General features: G+C 52.9%; 3 protein-coding genes across 3 annotated transcripts in view; all 3 read left to right on the top strand.

The window, feature by feature from the left end:
- PIEZO1 (piezo type mechanosensitive ion channel component 1 (Er blood group)) overlaps window positions 1-20475 on the top strand; it is a 362810-nt gene that overhangs the window by 91582 nt on the left and 250753 nt on the right.
- On the top strand, window positions 742-7833 carry SNAI3 (snail family transcriptional repressor 3). The gene is made up of 3 exons (XM_063312988.1): window positions 742-933; window positions 3740-4366; window positions 7343-7833. The coding sequence occupies exons 1-3, from the start codon at window positions 819-821 to the stop codon at window positions 7525-7527; spliced, it is 927 nt and encodes a 308-aa protein (XP_063169058.1). The 5' UTR covers window positions 742-818; the 3' UTR covers window positions 7528-7833.
- MVD (mevalonate diphosphate decarboxylase) lies at window positions 12043-20199 on the top strand. The gene is made up of 10 exons (XM_063312958.1): window positions 12043-12284; window positions 13156-13226; window positions 14509-14623; window positions 14850-15008; window positions 15511-15710; window positions 15885-15959; window positions 16759-16977; window positions 17982-18097; window positions 19081-19189; window positions 20047-20199. The coding sequence occupies exons 1-10, from the start codon at window positions 12203-12205 to the stop codon at window positions 20125-20127; spliced, it is 1227 nt and encodes a 408-aa protein (XP_063169028.1). The 5' UTR covers window positions 12043-12202; the 3' UTR covers window positions 20128-20199.

Raw genomic sequence — 20475 nt, 5'->3', positions numbered from 1 at the left:
CGGTAGCAGTGAGTTCCAGCCATCAATTGGGCCTCGAGTTTATCACCGCGGGAATCGGGCCTTCCCCACCCCCGCCTCTTCCAAAAAGGTACGGTCAAGCAGGACATTTTTCTCTGCAGAAACTGCACCATTTCCTTCGCGTTTACTCAAAGGTAAGTCTCGGGAGCGGGACTTCAATCCTCGTAGAAATCCCCCCCCCCTTGGATCCTGCGCCTGGTCTTTCAGACGCGCCTCCCTTCCTTTGCGCAGCTCCAGAATTTCTTGTTGTTGTTGTTGTTTAGTCGTTCAGTCGCTTCCGACTCTTCGTGACTTCATGGACCAGCCCACGCCAGAGCTTCCTGTCGGTCGTCAACACCCCCAGCTCCCCCAGGGACAAGTCCGTCACCTCTAGAATGTCATCCATCCACCTTGCCCTTGGTCGGCCCCTCTTCCTTTTGCCTTCCACTCTCCCTAGCATCAGCATCTTCTCCAGGGTGTCCTGTCTTCTCATTATGTGGCCAAAGTATTTCAGTTTTGCCTTTAATATCGTTCCCTCAAGTGGGAATGGGGGGGGGGGGAATAGAAGCAAGGCGGGCGCCTTCCTGTTTAAAGGGGGGCTGCCTCCCTCCGCCAAAGTGGTGGGGACGGTGACCGGCCTGGACCCTACGGGGGAGGGCGGGGAGGGCTGGAGGGGACTCCCTGACCCGAGCGCGGCGCTCCCTCCCGCCCCCTCGCCTTTGCACCTGCCGGGGAGGGGGCGGCGCGGCAGAGGCGCCCGGACGGCCCCTCGGGCGGCGGTTGGCTCGGCGGCGGGGCCATGCTAATGAGCCCGCGGCTTTATGCCACCTGCCCGGCCCGCCCGCCCGCCGCTCGCCATGCCGCGCTCCTTCCTGGTCAAGAAGCCCTCCAGCACCCGCGTCCCCAACTACGGCCAACTGGAGACGCGGCGCCAAGGTAAGTGGCGCGCCGCGCGGCTCTGCTGCTCCGGGCGCTCTTGCGCCCGGGCGCACGGCGCGCTTTGGAGCTGCGGCGGTTCCGGCGCTGCCGCCGCTCTCCTCCGCCTGCCTCCGCCGCTCCTCCGCCGCCGGGCTGCTGCTCCTGCTGCTGGCCGGCTTCGTCTCCAGCCGACCCCCCCCCCCCCGTCCGGTCCGGTCGCTCCGCAGTCCGAGTTTGTCTGAGCTGCCCGCCCGCCCGCGCAGAACGGCGCCGGCGGAGGCGAAGGGACCCCTCTTTCTCGTAAAGCAGGAGCGGCTGGCGACTGGCATTTCAGGGTACCCCTTTGGGAGGTGCTCCCCACCCGCCCCCAGGCTCACGCGCCCTTCAGGCTCCCCGCGGCTCTGCGGAGAGGTTGAGAGCTGGCGGAACCTGGTGGAGAGCTTCGCCTCGCCTGTCTTGCAGTCTTTGGCCGCGCGGCAGTTTTCTTTCCCGGCGGGTCCGCAGGCTGCTCTCTCGGGGCTGGAAGGCTTCCCCGCGGTGGATCCGGAGTAGCTCCCGGGAACGGAGCGCTGCCCTGCCGCCCTGGCCTAGAAACGTCCTTCTGGGGTGGACGTTTCTCCCTGCCCTTGGTAGCCATCCAGTAGCGCCTTGCTTCGAGGAGAAGCGGCCGCGGGGGGAACGTTTTACGTTGGAGAAACTTCAGTATTTGGGAGCGGAGAGGAGATGCTGTAGCGAGGCAGGGAAGGGTGCATCGGGCCCAGCTAGTGTTCTCCCCACCTCTTGCAACGCTTAGGGCCTTTCCTCACTGGCACCTTCCTCAGCACAGACACACCCATCTTTTCTCCACCGAGTCCCCATGATATTGCCTTCATCCCACCCAGCCCATGAATGGCCCGGCTTTCAGTTGTCCTTGGCTGGGTCAGTGTTAAAGAATTGCTCCCCCCTCCCCCGTTCCAGGACACCCCCAAAGCAGCCTCCGGGCACGCAAAATCTGTCCGGCCTTGGCTTTGTCACCCATGCAGCGACTGGGGCCAGAGGCAGGAGAGGGATCAGCAAGGGGCATGATGAGCCCAATTTTTAATGTTCCTCTTGGGCACAAATGAGGTATCAGAGATGGAAGTCATGAAAGCGACAATTTTGGCCCCAGGGCAGTTAAACTATTCAGAAGCAAGGTGATTCCACTTCGCTCTCTACAACTCTGCCCTTATAAAGCACACCGCCTTCTGCACTGCAGTCCAAATTTATGGGAAGGATTCTCCGACTCCTCTGTTTATCCCCAGTGCCCCACTGAGATTTGAATTAGCGTCGCCTTTCACTGCCACCCGGAATACGTCGCTGGCTGAAATCAAACTATGGAACTGTAGGAGAGGAGGCGTGTTAGTCCATGGTGGCAAAAAATCAGGAGGAATCCGGTCGCCCCTTCTCCAACTAGCACGTTTTATTCAAAGGCAGGAGCTTTTGTGGATTGCAATTCACTTTATCAGGTGTGCAGAGTGGCTAAACTGATGCCACCCTGCGCGTCTGATGAAGTGAACTGCAATTTCTTTTTTGCAAGTTGAGAACAATTGCTCTACTTGTTCTTATAGGTCAATTAAATTCCTCATGGGAAAAAAAATCATAACCAATTATTTCTCCCTCTGTGGCTTTCAGAGACAAAAAGGAGGGTGAGGCGGTCCGTGGCTACTAGTGATCACGGAGGGTCCAGGAATGGCTAGGTTTGATCGCCACTTGTTGGGGTACATGCATGGAAAACACCCTTGAGTTCACGTGGGCTTCCCATTGGCAGGTCTGGCTGGCCGCCCTGCAACCCCTGCGCTGGGGAAGATGGGCCCTTCCCTGGCTCTTTCCCCAGCGGCTTCTGCCCACTCAGGGCTTTTGAATGTAAATGTTTCTGAGTGGGGCAGGCTAACTGGCATTCACTCTTCACTTTTTTGTACCCTGGAAAAGAATGCAAATTCACCTGGAAGGGGGTGGCATGCAGTTATTTAAAATATTCCAAGTGCCTTCTCTTTGGTGTTAAGATCCTGCTTGACTTCTAACAGTCATAAGAGGGACTCAAGAATGTTATGGCAGGCAACGACATCTTATCACATCAAAGCCATGCTTGAACTGGGGGTGTCTCAATGCCCATTCTGGATACTTGCTTAAAATATATATATAACTCTTTCACCTTCAGGCACATGTGTCTTGCATGTGGGCACATGCGTGAGTTGATTACTCAACTCTGTTTTTTCATGTGCGTGCAAAGACGTTGATCTGAACAAGCCATGAAGGGATACTTCTGTTCCAAGGGGAGAGCCCTGGAAGTGGGTTTTTGAGTTAAAACCTCCATACCCAGATGGGGCTGTGTGAAGTGCAGCCTTTGTCTTTCTTTTTTAGGAACAAGGCCGTGTGTAAAGACGGTGGTAAGTTAAGCTAGGAGAGAGACAGCTTGTTTAGAATAAGAGGCAAAAATGCTCTGAGAGTGGCATTTACGAGAACTACGTTGTGAGACAGCTGGCAAAGGGTTCCCAGCCCATGTTCAGCACCCCCGGGCAGGTATTAGGGGGAGCACCAGCTGACCTGGGCCAGTCACAAAAATGCTAAGCAGGATCAGACTTGGATGGGAGAGAGGAAGGCTGCCTGGGGGCCATTCTGCCCTCGGACCATGCTGGGAAAGACAGAGGAACGTGTCTCTGATGTCACAGCAGCCCAACATACCTTTGCTGGCACGCGGAAGCCTGTTGCTGTGCAGAGGGTTAATGAAAGGTGTGTGGAGGGTGTCTGGAAGGGAAGGCAGGAGTGCCCTTTTTACCAACCTCTTTTGTGCTGTTTCCATCCCCAGAATCCAACAGGCCATGTCACACCTGGATGACGTGGTCTTTTTTGATCCAGGATGGTTCGCCTTGCCCGTTGGCACCCTGCAAAGCCAGCCCTCTGAGGAGCCATGGCCTTGCTCCTGCGAGCCTCTCCCCCCCTCTTCTGCAGGGCAGGGAGGCCAGAGGGGAGCCCACCGTGAACCCCCATAGTGGAGAGAGGCCTGGGGGCAGCCGGGGTTCGGCCACCCCTCTTCGGGATAACCTAAACAATCTCAACCTCCCGCCGGCCTTCAGCCTGCTCCCCTGGAGGACGTGTCCTGGTCTGGGTCGCCTGGCAGAGGCAGAAGGACACCGGCTGCCGGCAGAGCCCGGCAGGAGGACCGGTCCCCTGGAGAGGTTCAAATGCCTGGACTGCCACAAGCCCTTCAGCACTTTCTCCAGCCTGGCCCGGCACAGGCAGCAGCAGCGTTGCAAGCTGCAAGCTGTGGCGACAACAAAGTTCTTCAGCTGCAAATACTGTGACAAGGAGTACACCAGCCTGGGGGCCCTCAAGATGCACATCCGAACGCACACCCTGCCCTGTGTGTGCAAGATTTGCAACAAAGCCTTTTCCCGGCCTTGGTTGCTCCAAGGGCACATCCGGACACACACAGGTGAGGGAGGGTGCCCTGGAGGAGGGGGAAATAGCACAGAAAGGACAGCAGGGCAGGGGGGAATCTTTGCACGCTGCTGCAGTGAAATGCAGGCTGGAGAGCAGCCGTGCGTGCAGACGTACCATGTTTGCACCATGGCCTTTCTACCAGGAACCCAGGGTGGCCCAGAAGGTTGTTCCCTTTGCTGTGTTAGGCTTACAACAGTCCTGTGGAGCAGAGAAGGGTGTGCGTGCGCCCAAATTAATCAAGAGTTTCGTAATAGAGTGTGGCCCCTCGGCCTATTCCGCCTCTCCAGTTCAACATTTGACTTTGGATTCTCAGCCCTTCCCTGCATGAGCCAAGACTGAATCCTGGTTTTAAAAACAGATTCTGGGCTTGATCTGGAGAGAAATCCATCTGCAGTGAGAGTGACTTGTCTGGGCTACCCTTCTTTTTGGTTCAAGGTGAAATTGAACTTTAAGGAAGCCAAAAGCTGTAGTCACCAGAAGCTGAACAACCCAACAGCGATGTCGCACCCCCTGGCCAAAATTAAAGATTGATAGGGAAGTCCCAAACCTGTGGCTCCTCTTATCAACCAGGAGATTGTATGCTTTGGGGAGTGTTCCCCAGTTTTGCAGCATAGTGACTCGTAGCTAGGTATCTGCTGCTCTGTTTCCACAACACCTCTGCCCTTTGTATGATTCTTCAAAGAGTTTTTCGGTGCTCTTACTTATATTAGGTTTGCCCGTTACGTTTTTCTTTCATTATGGAGCACAAGTCAGCAGAGATGAAGTTCCCACTCTAACCAGACCTTAACTGGATTCAGAACCTGGTTGGTTCTGCAAAGTGGCTGGAACGCGGTCTCTGCACCAGGCCATTGAAAACCCTTAATGCGATTTAGCATGTTCTTCGAGGTTATGTATTATTTAATCTTTTAAAAGCAAACAAACAAATCCTTGCTTTACTTAAAAACATTACAGTGTGGATAACAGCAAAACAAGCAACGAACTTAGAACTTGTTTGGACCTATTCACATGAAAAGCAACAAGAATTATTACATGGAGAGAGTAGCAAGATGAAAAATAATGTTAAGAACACCCTGTGGAATCTAGCAGCACCAGCCCATGCCTAAAAGCTTAGGGACCAAGAAGAAAACCGAATGTTCTTCCCCGTTTTGATGGGAAAAACATTCTGAAAAATGGTATCAGAACCAAGTTTACCTGTCCTGGTTTCCTCTTCCTTCCTCTCCCTCACACTAGGAATGCTGCTGTGCTGATCAGGTTTCTGAAAATTTTCCACAGTGGATTTTCTAGTCTTGACACAGGAGGAGTAACAGTCCTGTTGCCTAAGCTTGTGGGTTGAGGGACATGATTCTCACTGGGTGGTGAGAGGTGGTGGGTTCCAGTTCCCAGACAAAACCCCTGTTTCCCTGGAAGATAAGCCACAGTGCAAGGGAAGGGCCATGGCGCTTTCATCCGGCAAAGACCTGGATTCGGTTCACCAAAACGTCCCCCGCAAAGGATGCAGGAGGCGTGGCTGGGGAGGCCTCCTTCTGGCCGAGCCCCTGCAGAGGAAGCGATGCAGGCGAGATGCACTTTTGCCATCGGAGGCCAGCGGGCTCCTCGGCTGTGGTGTTTCCTTGGCCTTCCTGCTTTACCTCGAGGGTGTCTCCTTGGCATGGGGTGGGGATGCCAGAGCAACTCCCCCGCAAGGCAGGAGGCCAACATTTTAGGCTTTTTAGCTTAGGAGGGAGCAATAGCAGTATGTAACAATCGTGGCTAGAAAACATGGACAGAGAGGCTTTCTTGCTTTCAAAACTCGGGGTGGTCCACCATAGCTAAATGGGGGCAGATCCAGGACTGATGAGAGGAAGGACTTTTTTGTAAAATGCATATAGTTACAGGGTGGGATTTGCTGCCTTCTGATGTGAAGATGGTTGACTTCCATGCTTTCAAAAGAGATGGAATCATTCACAAAGGATTGGGTTGCCTTTGGCAGCTGTGTAAAAGATACAACCTTCTTTGAGTTCAGCTGAGGACTGCTGGTGGCTACACGGACATCCCCTTTCATTTTTTTTGGTAACGATATATGACAGTGTTTGCATGGCTGTTCAACTTTTCAGTCTTGTCTAGAGCTCTGTGATCTCCTGATGGTCTTCCATCCAGGTACAAACCATGGTCTGACACAGTTTAGCTTTTCTGAGCTGACCAGATGCTGCCATCGAGCTGGTCTGACGCAGAAGTGCTTCCTCCTGAATGCATGGCATCCTGTGTCTTCCATGGCAGCTGCTGAGAAGTTGTGAAAGGGAAAGAGAACAATGATTTCTTCCCAGTTTACTCGCCTGCTTCCCAAATACAACTTGAGGCTGTCTGATCAAGTCTCTGGGCTCCACAGAGAATTTTATTCGAAAAGAGGGGATGGTTACAGGGACAAAGAATCTGCCTTGGTTCAATTAAGAAGTTTCTAAATTCTGTGGTGCGGATCTTCCCATTATGGTGGAAAATTACGCAGCTGCTAAGTCTGCCTTCCCCAGACTGTGCCCTTTGGAGGTATTAGAACCCTAAAGGCTGCATCTCACTTCATTGGATGCATATTTAACATACTGCAATTATTAATTGATAAGGTACCTGTCATCTGTCTCACACGTCCCCTGAATTTGCATAACCAGCCTATCTTCTCCTGCCTTTCCCCGCATCCCACCCCAATTTAAATCCTCCATCTGTCTAGCCCAGTGTTTCCCCATGCTGGCTGGGGAATTCTGGGAGTTGACGTCCACCCATCTTAAAGTGGCCAAGGTTGAGAAACACTGGGCTAGCCATTCTGTGCACCTGGTGAAGGGAGCTGAAGTTCATGAAAACTGCTGCCTTATAATTCAACATGTTAGTTGGAAAACATGTGACCTGACTCCTGATTTTGGAGGTTGGAAGGGCCAGAGATTCCGCCCAACACTAGCCCTTGCCTGCCCTGTCCGGGCTCACCCATCTGCCTTCCTTCCAGGTGAAAAGCCCTATTCGTGCTCCCACTGCAGCCGAGCCTTTGCCGACCGCTCCAACCTGCGAGCTCACCTGCAGACCCACGCGGAGATCAAAAGGTACCAGTGCTGCGCCTGCTCCAAGACCTTCTCCCGGATGTCCCTGCTGTTGAGGCACAAGGAGGCCGCATCCTGTGCTCCGGCATCCTGAGGCCAGGCACAGAGTGTGGCTGTTTATCAGCAGGAAGAGCTGTGGAGGAGGGATGACCCGCAAGCTGGAGGCTGGGTTGCATCCTGCAGCAGGAGCCGGTTAGCTGACCATGTGTACCTCCGTTCTGGAGAAGTGTGGTTCGACCCCAGCAGGATCTAGGTACCTCTCTGCTTTCAGACAGAGGAAAAGCGCCCCACTCTTCTGTGCAATAAAGCAGTAAAAGGAGTTGTGTCCTAGGCTGATTGTAAACCCCTTCCACGAATTGCTCTCCTCATCTAAATCTACCTGAATAAGACAGTTTTGGTGCTAGTGCATCATCTTGGACCCCGGATGGCTTAGTCGCTTGAGCACCACAGACCTTCTTCCCTAGCTGGCTTCCTTCATAGAGCAGCAGGAAGAAATGCAAATGCGCCATCTGCTTCTGTCTGCCAGCCTTGGCATTAAAAGAGGCTCACCCCCAATTCCTGGCTTGAGTTTATTACAACTTTTCGGGATGCTGGTGAATCCGGCCAATCGTGAGCTGGCATGCACGGGAGGTCCTCCTGTTTTGTGGAGCCACGCAGAGGGCTGGCCGAGACAGGTGCCTCTCCCTGACAGAGGTGACGAAGGCGTGGCTCAATAGGATCTCCTCAGGCCAAGCCCAAATCCCCTCTGGGGAAAGGCGGCACCCACACAATCTGGGGTTGAGCCTTTATTGGTCCTCTGGCAATCCCTTCCTCCTTTGCCCCTGGAATTTGGAGGGGCGACTTGCCAGGTCTCTGAGAAAAGGGTTAAGCTAAGAAAAAGAAGGGGACTAGATGAGTTTTAACACCAGGAATACTTTGAAATCAATCTGTTAACCTTTTAAATGGCACCAGTGAGTGTTGTAACTGAATGTGTAGGTGTGGACAGGTGTGAATGTGTAGGTAGGAGGATTGGAGCAGCTAAGCTTTAGTTGCGATGAAGAAAGACTCAGGTGGGGGGGCAGAAGTGCGTGTGGTTATTTGCTGGTCTTCTCAGCTGAGTTTTTTTTTTTTTTTTAACCTTCTTGAATTTCTTGGAAGGATCTGGATGGCTCCTCTTTTCTTCATTTATGCCTGCCACTGAATGGATGTAGCATATGTCTCCTGCTTCCCAAATCATCCATATTTGAACTGGCTGATTCTTTGGATATGTGATCTTTGTATCTCTGACACATATTTGCACAACCAGCAGAGCAAAAATTAAGTTAAGCAGGTGAAATTTCACAGCTTGCCTGCCTTCCCTTCATTCTCCTCTGAGCTGGTGGACTATACGATAGGCGTTAATTCTGATGCTCGTACAAGGAATTTGCATTCAGGCAAAGGCTCCCAGCGTGTGACTTCTCTGGTGTGGGAGTGAAGGGCGCAGCACAGCTTCCCAAAGCCCATCCCACAGTGATCACCAGTTTATCATTTTTAATGTGACAAGAGGGGCAAGGTTTTTTAGAAGGTGGGGAGTAGCCCCACCAGCAGTATTTAATGAATGGCATTTCATTTAAAATGCAAATAAAGTGTAAGGTTCTGTTCATCATGGTGCAACCCACTTTTTTGAGTGTACCCCCAATGAGCTATTTCAAGGCCAAACGGGCCCCTCAATCTGGAAAAAGTTCTGCATGATTTCTGTTCCTCGTGGAAAAGCTCTCCGTGCAACCAGCTTTTGAGTGCTATTTTTTTTCTGCCCACGCTAGTGTTGTTCTGGCACGCACCCATTTTTTACGCAGGAGAACATCTGGAGCATTATGTGCTTCTGTTTCTATCAAAGCTGCTACCAAAGTGGGTGATGTTTGTGCAACTTGTAGGCAGCAGTGAGGTCAGTCTGGCAGGACGGGGAAGCGACAGGAATAGTTACAATTTGGGCAATAGGGAAGGAGGACAGCCTTCCCCGTGGCGTAAATAGGGCTGAGAGATGCCTCAAGAAAGCTGCATTGTAAACTCTGCGCTATTTTGAGCCCCCAAACGTCTAAAAACAGCTCTTCCACCTGTTGTCACGAGGGCCAGAGCAGGAAAGTATGTTGCTGCTTCTAAAATAAGCCAAGTGTTTTTCCCCTCTTTCTTGCAGCAGATGGAAAGTGCTTGTAAATATAGCAGCGGAGCGGAGAGGGGGGCTCGAGACCCCCACCTGCCAATCTGCCAGCGGAGGGGGAAGGTGAGGATCAAATGAATGAGTTCGTTTTTCCATTCTTCTTAGGTGGGCTGAAGCTGGGAAATGCAGAAGGCACCATCTGGGTTCCTTTGTTTCGGTTTCTCCTTGGTCCGCAAAGGGTCCTTCTCACGAGGTGACTTTGCTGGCTGAGAAGAAAACTGCCTGAGCTCTCTCTCCTCAGATAAATCAATAAGAATCAAAGAAGAGTGATAGTTCGCCTTTGGAGTGATTCCTGCTCAGCTGTCTCCCCAACGTCTGCCTGGCTGACCTGCGCAAAGGCAGCCAGGATCTAAACAAGGGAGTGTAGAAAGTCCTGGGTTCAAACCTCAGCTCCGCTCAGCTGTCTGGGCTCAGCTACCTTCCCTCAATCTCCTTCCTTCCACCTTTCCCAGCATCAGAGCCTTCTCCAGAGAGCTAGGTCTTCGCATAATGTGTCCAAAGTAGGATAATTTGAGCCTGGTCGTTTGTGCCTTGAATGAGAACTTTAGGTTGATTTGTTTGATGATCCATTGGTTTGTTTTCTTGGCTGTCCATGGTATTCTCAGGAGTCTTCTCCAAGACTGGAGTTCAAAACCATCAATACTTTTCCTATCCTGCTTCAATGTATAGTACAAATGCAGAACAATTTGGTAGCTAGAATAAATATGTTGTGCAAACCAACTGTTGAGTGGTGAAGACATATAGGTATGACCCCATTTACTATTCATGATTATAGGGTAAAAAACCATAATTGCTTAGCCTTAGTTTTTTTTTTTTAAATAGGTTTGTCACTCAGGAATAAGATGTTGCTCTGTCTAGGATGGCACCTCAGACAGAAGCAAACTGGAGTTTCTACATTACAGGGGTGGATTTTATGGGCTAGGAGTTGCATGCAAACTCTCCTTCATAAGAACTGATGGTATACATATGTTTAGTGTGCCCCGGTGTGAACCGACCGTCTTTGCCACATTGCTTAGTTTGTTTTTAATACAGAACTTGAGTCCACTTGGAAATTATTCCTCCCAAAAGTCTTGCTGCTGTTCCCAAAGAGGATGCGTGAAGGGGAAACAGCCTTCTTCACACAGATGCACCTGCTTTCAGGGACCAGATAACAGAGGCTGGCCCTGATATGATTTGGGGGGACGGGCGGGCATGAACTCATCCAAGGACTGGAGTAACCTCAATGTACAGTGGCATGGGTCAGCACCAAGGAACCATTAAGTGTAGCTTTGAAATAGGAGAAAAGGAGGGTTTGCTCACAGGCCCCATGTCTCTCCAGCTCAAATTTCTTTTTCCCATGACAAATGGAAAAGCAGCCCTCGCTGTCCCCCTTAAATGCCAGCCCCCAGAAATAGCCCTGCCTGCCTCTGGCTGAGGAAGCCGCTCTGGCACTCGGGCCAAGGAAGGCAGAAATAGCCCGGGGCTTTCTATCTATACCGCCTTGGCCGGCCGGCCGGTCTATATATAACTGGCCGGCCGCCCTCGATGGAACCGGGCCGGAGCCCAGCCCGGGGGCCGCTCATGCCTGGCATGCGAGCAAGTGGAAAAACAACCGGGGCCGGGGCGCTCCCGCGTGACGCTCTTCCTCAACAGGCGGCCCCGCGGGTCGGCGCCTCGCGTGGACCGGGCAGGGACCCCGGGGGGGAGGCGCGCGGACCTCCCCGCGGGAGCGCCAAGGCAAACAGAGGCGGGGCAGCCGCGGGACGGGAGGACCGGGCACGGCCGCGGGGTTCCTGGGCTGTGCCCACGCAGGATTCTGCTCCAGGTCCCACCAGGACAGATCCGCAGCTCCGGCCAACTTTTTCGTCGGGGGCTCACCGAAGTTGCACGAGGGGGGAGGGGGAGGGGGAGGGGGAGGGGGAGGGGAGCAGCCCGCCGAGGCCGGGCAACACGCGCGCACCGTTCCCGGGGCTCGGCGACGCGGCCCTTGCTGGGGCGAATGCGGCCCCCCACCCCCCGCAACCTCCACATCGCCCTGCGGCTCGCCCCCCAGGGCTGGTTTCCGCCGGCCGGGCGGCCCCCGCGCCCCAGCACTGGACGGCGGCGCGCCCGCCCTTCGCGCCCGCAGGCGCCGCTGCGGCGGACGGTCCCGCGCGCCGCCCACCAGCCGGCCGGGGCGAGGGCAACCGAGCATGCGCGCCCAGGCTCTGCCTCTGGTGTCATGGCGCCGCCTCTGGAGCCACGTGAGAAGCCGCCGGGTGGGAAACCTGTCCTGCTCCGAGAGAGCCCCGAAGGTTCCGGCCCTGAATGAGGCGAGCCGGGTGCCCCATCGTCCGACGCGCTCCGGTTGGCTGAGAGCGGCGGCCGGAGCGGGCGGGGAGCGCGCCGATTGGGCGGCGCTGCCCCAGCTGGAGCGCCGCGAGCCAATGGCGGGCGGGGGCGTGGCGCGCGCTTCGGAGGAGGTAGATGGGGGTGGAGGCGCGGCCTCCGCTCCCAGTAAGGGCGACTGGGCGTACTGGGGAAGGAGCGCGAGCGCTGGGCAGGCTGGGCTGGGGTCCCGCGGAAGGGCGAGCAGCGGCAGCAACCACCTGGGGTCCCCTGCAGCAGCCGCATCATGAGTCCGCCCGTGGCCGGAGAGAAGCGCCCGGCTCTGCTGACCTGCACGGCGCCGGTCAACATCGCGGTGGTCAAGTACTGTGAGTATCGCAGTAGAGTCCGTAAAGCGTGGCTCAAGCGGGGCTTTTAAGGCCTGTTGGTCGTGCTTAATCCGGCATGGATGGGAGACCACCAGGAGATCCCAAGTCAAAGCTGTAGGTTAGATCAGGCGGTCGAAACGCACCTTGGGGCGTTGTGGCCGTGAAGTCTTGGGGAGTCGAGGTGGCTCCAGGAAGCCTTTGCTGTTACGATGATGAAAAATCATTCCCTGCAAGAAAGAGGGGCCTGGGAAACTAAGAAGGGGTGAAACAATGGGGACAGGAAGAGTAAGGAGAGTGAATAGATGGTGTGAGAACTTTATTTTCCCAAAATAAAACTAGCATTGTTCCAGAATGCTTAAAGTGTGCAACTGCTTTTACAAATACAGGTTCGAAATAAATATAGGGAGAAACCAGTATCTTAGGCTGTAATCTTATATACTTTCCTGGGAATAAACATGTGTGCATCTGCATTGGATTAATTAGCTGGAGGCAGATGTGGGCCCATTTTAAACGAATAAGGTTGAAGTTCTGTGTGTCTTTATTTTGGAGCGGATCCCAACTCCACTGAATATTTGTTTGTTGAATGTACCCATATACCATGAAGCAATTCGTGAAACGTCTAGTTTTCTGTGGTAAACCCACCCACCCACTCACCCAGGCAACCAAATCAGTAAGTGGGAAGTCAGGAGAAGGAGGAAGATGCTCCACAAATAATAGGTGTGTCTGCAAGCTGTAATTTAAGTCCTGCCTGCTGGCACCTGAGAGAACAGGTTGGGACGGCTCTGTTGGTCTTCGGCAATTTATTCAGTGACCTGCCCTGCAGGGGCCAGTTTTTCCTCAGTTCAGGCTGTGTCCTCCTTTCATCATCCAGGGGGAAAACGTGACGAAAAGCTGATCCTGCCTATTAATTCATCCCTCAGCGTCACCCTGCACCAAGATCAGGTTAGTCCCAGACCGTCACAAGTGACCTGTTTTGTTTGGGGTGATTGATGTGCCCCCAGACTGAACATGGCGGAAGGAAGCTCTTTTGGGTTAGGACAAGTTGAAACTCCTTAAAAGGTCTTTAAAACAGGAGGCAGCTGATGGGCTTCGCCAGGCCGCTCTTGAAGTAGGCTAGCAGGTAGGGGCTGAAAGACTCAGCTGTTTGGTTTACTTATGGCCACCCAACTCCAATGGGCTCTGGCCGGCACACAGAACTAGAAAAAACATAAACACAGCTACAAACAAACTTACTCTTGGTAAGACAGCTGGTATTACAGATATTAGGAAAAGGGGTTAGTGCAAAGAAAACTGGTCTGCAAACTGTAAGACTTAAGCCACCCACATAGGAAACACAAGGGTCACCTCTTAAGATTCCTTCTCTCGCCTGTGCATCCTAAGGTTGAGTAGCTGACACCTGTGGGGTGTTCTGGAAATGACTGGCTTGGTCTCGGGCCTTTTATTTCTGATTTAGCCCTCACAGCAACTGATATTCTGGAGTACTGAGGGAGGCTATGGAGCTGTTCCTGAAAAATGCCTCTCCAAGTTCATGAATCAGCCAAATTCTGTAGTTTGAGTCAATTCCTACATGGCAGTTTTGAAAACCCTTTTGAAAAAGTAGTATTTCCCCACTGTGAAGTCATGGAGGCAAATCTCTGTGGTTTGGAATCTACAACTCAGCATTGACCCTCCTTAGACCTTAAAGACTTTCAGTGGGTTTTGCAAATATTAAAGCTTTCCAGGGACTGAGAAGGGAGCTGTTTGTTCTTTTCCCTACAGAAATTTGCTGGTGTCTATTTTCTTGTGCCTCAAGGATCAGGGTTTTTTTTTAATTATCATTATTTTAGTGAGCAACAATGAAGGCTAAAGCAGACCAAACTTCTCGTTTGATGCTACTTTACCAAGAGCTGTTGCTACAATTTTAACTGAAAATATTTATGGTTAAGTCTCCTTGTGCTGCTGTTCTTAGCTCATTTCTGAGTGCTGATCTGCTTAGTCTGCCATACTGTTGTGGCTGCCCCTTTGTTTAATGTTTGGAAGCAAGTTATAGATCCCCACACTAAAAGAGAATCAGAAGAAATCCAGTGGTTTAACTGGATAATCCAGTGAGGGTTTATTCATGGAGGTGAGCCCAAATTTGATGCTCGGTAGGCTTACGGTCAGCTGATCGTAACATCCTCCAAGCTAGCCTTGTGGCCCGTCTTGGCTTCTGTGGGTCAGGTTTGAATGAGTCGTTCTGTTCCAGCTGAAAACGACCACCACAGCCGCCCTCAGCCGGGACTTCACGGAGGACCGCCTCTGGCTGAACGGGGAGCCGAGCGACATTGAACACCCCCGTCTCCAGTCGTGTTTGTGGGAAAGTAAGTGGAGGCAGCGGCGGTGGGCAGTGCTGGGTACAAACTGGGTTGCTCAGCTGGCTATCAGGCAGATGGGCATCTTAAGCCTTCTTTTAGCTGTGGGGGGGTCCTGGTGAGAAATTCCCCAGCCATTGGCAGGTCACCCCAGACCCCAGCCAGCCCTGCGGGGATGCCCGTTTCTCAGTCTTCCTCCTGAGCGGCCTCGGCTCCCTTGTGCTCTCTCTTGCAGTCCGCCGGCTGGCTAGGAAGCGCCGTGGCGAGGTCAGTGGTGGGGATGAGCAGGACCCTCCCCCCGTGAGCCAGGGTTACAAAGTCCACATCGCCTCGGAGAACAATTTTCCCACTGCAGCGGGCCTTGCATCTTCTGCCGCCGGCTACGCTTGCCTGGGTGAGTGAAGCCGGTGGGGTGGGCACAGGAGGCAGACCGGGGGCCTTTGGCTTTCTGAGTGGCCTCCTTGTTACGGCTGGAAAGGAATGGCAGCCGCACGCCAAGAGTGGGTGGGGGAGGTTGGAACCAGAGGGAGCAGCTTCAGGGAATCTGTGCTGGGGCGCAGATGACAGTCCAGCCAGCCCTGCCTACTTCCAGGAGACTCCCCTCCATCCAGCCCACTCCAGGGGGCTTCCACCGAGCCATCCTTGGACGGTTCTGTGTCACTGCCTAATGGAGCCTGTTGATTTCTCGAGCCTGCTGATCCCGTTGTATCAAGGGACACCATGGCCAGTCAGAGGGCGAGCAGGCTGTTTAGGACAGGGTTAGCTAACCTGGGCTGGACTGCAACTCCCATCTGCCCCAGCCAGCCTGCCCAGGGGCAAGAATTTGGGGAGTTCTGCCCCCAAAGCCCTTGGGAAGTTCTGCTGTGGGACTGGGTGCCCTCTGGCTTCCCTTCCAGTCCACACCCTGGCCCGGCTGTACGGCGTGGAGGGGGACCTTTCCGAAATTGCCCGTCAGGGCTCTGGAAGTGCCTGCCGCAGTATGTTCGGGGGCTTCGTGCAGTGGGTGATGGGGGATGATCCCGACGGCAAGGACAGCGTCGCCCAACAAGTGGTGCCGGAGACGCACTGGCCTGAGCTGAGGATCTTGATCCTGGTGGTGAGTGAGGGGACCTCGCTACAGAAACTGGGGGCCCAGGTGGTGGCGGCTGCCCAGCGTTTCAGCCAGCCTGGTCCCTAGGAGTGGGGGGAGGCAGAAGCACCCTTTTTGCAGGACTGAGCTGTTGGGGCTTCCTGTGCGCCCCCCCCCACTCCTCTTCCTCCTCCCTGGCAGGTGAGTGCGGAGAAAAAGCTGGTGGGCAGCACAGCGGGAATGCAGAACAGCGTGAAGACCAGCCTCCTGTTGAAGGTAGGAGACCCCGCTGCCTGTTCTGTGGCCCCACACGTATCCCTGTGGGGGCCTTCCCTAGCTTGCTGCTTTCCTTCCACCCCATCAGCCCCCATGGAGATACTGTGTCTGGTGGTCCTTGTGGCCACCACCCCTGTGGAATTTACCTTTTGAAGCCAGCGTGGATTTTAATATATTAGGCCAGTGTTTCTCAAGCTTGGCGACTTGAAGACGTGTGGACTTCAACTCCCAGAATTCTGGGGTGTGAGGTCCACATGTCTTCAAGTCGCCAAGCTTGAGAAACACTGTATTAGGCAAATGGTGGCTAAAACTCCTAAAAATCTTAAAGCAACTCTCTGCTGTTAAAACGATTGCAAACCAGGAAATGAAGGAAGCCGAAACCACAGGGTCCGTAATGGACCTCCGGAATCAGACCAACCTAAGGGCCGTGTAATCCAGTTGCCTTCACCTGCAGCAGCTGCAACTAGCTAGCTTGGGTGTAGAGGAGAGAACATGGTTTTGTCGGCCTGGAAGAGGACCGAGATCAAGATGGTCCTTCTGGGAGTTGAAGTCCACGTCTTCAAGTCGCCAAGCTTGAGAAACATTGGCCTAATGTATTAAAATCCACATTGGCTTCAAAAGGTAAATTCCGCAGGGCTGGTGGCCACAAGGACCACCAGACACGGCATCTCCATGGGGGCTGATGGGGGCTCCGGGGGGAAGCGTGGAATCTCCCCTTCCAAGTGCATCAAACACCAGGAGACTCATTCACACCGATGCTTCTCCTGAGCGCTCCCCGCACCTTGTTCTCCGCTTCCAGCACCGTGCCAAGGCTGTCGTCCCAGAGCGCATGGCCCAGATGATCCGCCACATCCGGCAGAGGGACTTTGAGGCCTTCGGTGAGCTCACCATGAAGGAGAGCAACCAGTTCCATGCCACCTGCTTGGACACCTTCCCCCCACTCTTCTACCTCAACGACACCTCCAAGCAAGTGATCGCCCTGGTGCACCGTTTCAATGCCCACTACGGGAAAACGAAAGTATGTGGGGCAGCTGCAGTGCCCAGGAGTGGGACAGGGGGGCCCCTCGGGGCAGGCCTAGCAATTCCTGTCTTCAGGAAGCAGGTCAAAAGATTGTGGCTTGGGAAAGTTCCTGTGAAAAATTATCCCATCTACGTTTTATCTTTGTAAACGTATCCTTAACCTCCCAGGTCTAGTTCAGCTCTGACAATCCTGTAATCAGAAAAAAAATCAAGTGTTGGAGAATCACGAGGTGATGGACGTTACCTGGAAAAAAGATCAGACATGCCAATTCACCTCAGGTTGCACTTGAGAGCTCTCAGGCCGCTGACCCTAACCCTTAGCTGCACGGTTGTATTTATTACGATATTACTGTATTTTATGTTTTTAACTGCTGTTTGCCACCCAGAATCACAAGGTGGAGATGGGCAGCCATATAAATTGCAATCCGTAAATAGAGTTGTCCATTTTATGTATTGTATTCCCTTACCAAATAAAATAAATAAAATGGGCAACTCTGTTTATTTCTCCCCACATATGTGACTCTGAGCAGCAAAACCATAGAACAAAATAACCCTAAAATAACATGAATCATTAAAAGAAAGTTAAAACCATAAAAGAATTATTAGAACCATAAAGAAACGTAATCTGTGGAAGAGTGCCCTCGGCTTGCCTAGCAACCCAGTCACTTGGCAGGCTCCGTACCCATGTTACTGGATGCCCAGGCCAACTGGTAAAGCCCTGTTTCGGGCCCTCCCTGAAGGCCAGCAAGGTCAGGGCCAGTCTGCCCTTGGGAGAGGGTGTGCCGAAGGGTGGGGGCCACGGCAGGGAAGGTCCCCTCAGGTGACAGTCCTTGGTGGACGGGACCCTCAACAAGCCCTCCTGCCGGACCTGGTGGAACGGGTGGACGTGACCGGGGAGAGCTGGTTTCTAAGCCTGGGGCAGGGCCTTTCCCTCGCCCTCCCCAGGACGCGCAGGAGAGGGAGGCTTGGCTTGGTTTTGCTGACCTCTGTGCTTGTTGGCAGGTGGCCTATACGTTTGATGCTGGTCCCAACGCAGTTCTTTTCCTGCTGAATGAGACGCTGGAGGAGTTTGTGGAGGTGGTCAAACGCAGCTTCCCCCCCAAGAATAACGGAGGCCAGTGAGTAAGGCCAGCTTTTCCACTTACTTTTGAAGTCCGAGTAGCACCCCCGACCCCCTTGCAGATGAAAACGGTCTTTGCTTACAGCCCCTCTTAAAAGTGCTCATGGTTATTCTTAAGCCTGGCTTTTTGGCACTAAACAGCGACTTCTTTCTTGGTATTTGTAGGGATTTATTCTTTCTCAGGAGAGAACCCTGAATACCTCTGGCAGGAAACGGCTCTATGCAGAAATATTAATTCTGTTATTACTAGCACAATATCTATCCCTATCTATCCCTATCTATCCCTATCTATCTATCTATCTATCTATCTATCTATCTATCTATCTATCTATCTATCTATCTCACTTAATCCCATAGCCAATCATATGGCAAACGCAACAAGGGTAATGTATTTATTTTTGGTAATCAATAGTCTTCAAAAATAGCAAGAGGCAGCAACTGCTGAAGCTTGTTGGAGATGTCCCAAAATCACAGATTCATTTAGACCAGGGATTCTCAACCAGGATTCCATGGCACCCTAGGGTTCCGTGAGAGGTTCCTAGGGGTTCCCTGGGAGATCAGAACTTTTAAAAAAAATTATTTCAAATTCTGGCAACTTCCCATTAAAAGAGTAAGTTTCATTCTTTATTTTTAGTTTGAGAACACTTAATGTTAATGCATCTATACAGGCCTACCCATGAAACGGATAGAATAATTTGGTAACTTCTGGCTTATATTTCAGCCTGAATGTCCAGGGGTTCCTCGAGGCCTGGAAAATATTTCAAGGGTTTTTCCGGGGTCAAAAGGTTGAGAAAGGCTGATTTAGAAAATAGACGCTTAGGAATTTGGCTCCTGGGAAGCCATTTGTAAATAATGCACAGTTTTCTTCAGGAAAAAGTTCTGTGGGTTTCGGCTCCTTCAGCCCCGTCCCTTTTCCCCGGCGTGGCGTGGGATGGCCGCAGAGTTTCACGCCAGGGTTTTCCCTTCATCTTTTCCTTTTAGGTTCCTGAAAGGCCTTCCCATGGATGCAGCAAGCCCCTCGGAGGATCTGCTGGCAGCGGTGGTGCGGGACCCCACCCCGGGAGCCATCCGGTACCTGCTGGTCACCAAGGTAGGAGCTGGGCCTGGCCGCATCCAGGGCACACTGCTCAGGCCCCAGGGCACACGGCCGCCTGTCCCTCCCGGGCTGGCAAAGGCTCTGCCAGTGATTGAGGGAAGAAGCGGGCCGAGAGGGAGGTCTGCCCGTCTGAGCACCTGCGTCCTTTCACAGCCTGGCAGATGGCTTCCCTTTCATTGGGTCTTTCTTGGGGCCACATTCCTTGGGTGGCATCGTTCCTTCTGGGAAAGAAGTGAAAGAGAAACCAGTTTCCCCATTTGTGTGCCAGCTTTTCATCAAGGGCAACGTTCCTGCTCCTTTTCTTCGTTGTCTTCCCTTTCTGAAAAGAAGAACAAATATTTGCCTGCACTGAAAACACTTGGAATGATTGTACCAAAGTACGGCGAGTGTGCAGGGCGAGGCTCCTGCCTTCTAAACCCACCTCCAGGGGTGCTAACCGGGATGCCGTCAGCTGTTGTCCCTGTGGTGACCCTCCTGCCCGGCCATACCAGCACTGGGGGAATTCTCTTATTTTCTGCCAGAATGATGACACCCCTCCCCTCAAAGATCAGAGCATTTAAATACAGATGGATGTAAAAATAGGGAAAACTTGCAGAATGTGTTTGGGTATTTATCTGGAGTGCCTTTTATGCTGCCTCAGTCACGTGAAGCAGTTTACAAACACCACCATTCAGGCCGATAACGCAGTAATTAGACGTGATCAATACATGAAACAATAAGATGCAACTGACAGTTATAACATGGCACCGAAATATCTTTTGCCCTACCGTCTCCTCTTGTCTGTCTTCCCCTGGCACCGTTGTCTGCCGGCTGTCTCACTTGTTCCCCTCTTGCTTTTCCGGTTGGTTCAGCCTGGCCCGGGACCAGCGGTTGTGGAAGATGGGAGCTGCCATCTGCTGGGGGCAGACGGGATGCCGCGAAGCAGCAGCTGAGCCAAGACCTCCCCCCACTTTGGGGCTGCCCCAGAGCCAGCCGGTGGGAGGGAGGCGGGCCTGGCCCATTGCTGCCTCCTGCGGCGTCCAAGAGAGATAATTTTTGGTTGTCTTTTCCTACCCTTGCTACCTATTTCATGTTGCACCCTTTGATGCAAGGCCTTTGCGGAAGTCTCTGCCCATAACTATTTGTGTAAATAAATAAGCTTCAATTTCTTTGATACTGTTTTATTTTTAGGAGAGGTTTCTGAAATAAATAAGGGAGATATTCTGCACGGGTGCGCTTGTGGAAACTTGCCTCAGTTATAGACATCACAGTTTGTTGTTCGTTGCCCACTTGTTCTCCTT

Source organism: Candoia aspera, chromosome 11 (genome assembly GCF_035149785.1).
Source record: "Candoia aspera isolate rCanAsp1 chromosome 11, rCanAsp1.hap2, whole genome shotgun sequence".
Lineage (NCBI taxonomy): Eukaryota > Metazoa > Chordata > Lepidosauria > Squamata > Boidae > Candoia > Candoia aspera.
This window is presented reverse-complemented; position numbering and strand designations above follow the sequence as displayed.

Bases quoted from the DNA above. Each gene is read 5' to 3' on its own strand.
- SNAI3 (XM_063312988.1), top strand. From the start codon at position 819: ATGCCACCTGCCCGGCCCGCCCGCCCGCCGCTCGCCATGCCGCGCTCC. The intron at 934-3,739 runs GTAAGTGGCGCG...TTCCATCCCCAG, and splicing joins ACTGGAGACGCGGCGCCAAG to AATCCAACAGGCCATGTCAC. The intron at 4,367-7,342 runs GTGAGGGAGGGT...CCTTCCTTCCAG, and splicing joins GCACATCCGGACACACACAG to GTGAAAAGCCCTATTCGTGC.
- MVD (XM_063312958.1), top strand. From the start codon at position 12,203: ATGAGTCCGCCCGTGGCCGGAGAGAAGCGCCCGGCTCTGCTGACCTGC. The intron at 12,285-13,155 runs GTGAGTATCGCA...TTCATCATCCAG, and splicing joins CATCGCGGTGGTCAAGTACT to GGGGAAAACGTGACGAAAAG. The intron at 18,098-19,080 runs GTGAGTAAGGCC...TTTTCCTTTTAG, and splicing joins CCCAAGAATAACGGAGGCCA to GTTCCTGAAAGGCCTTCCCA.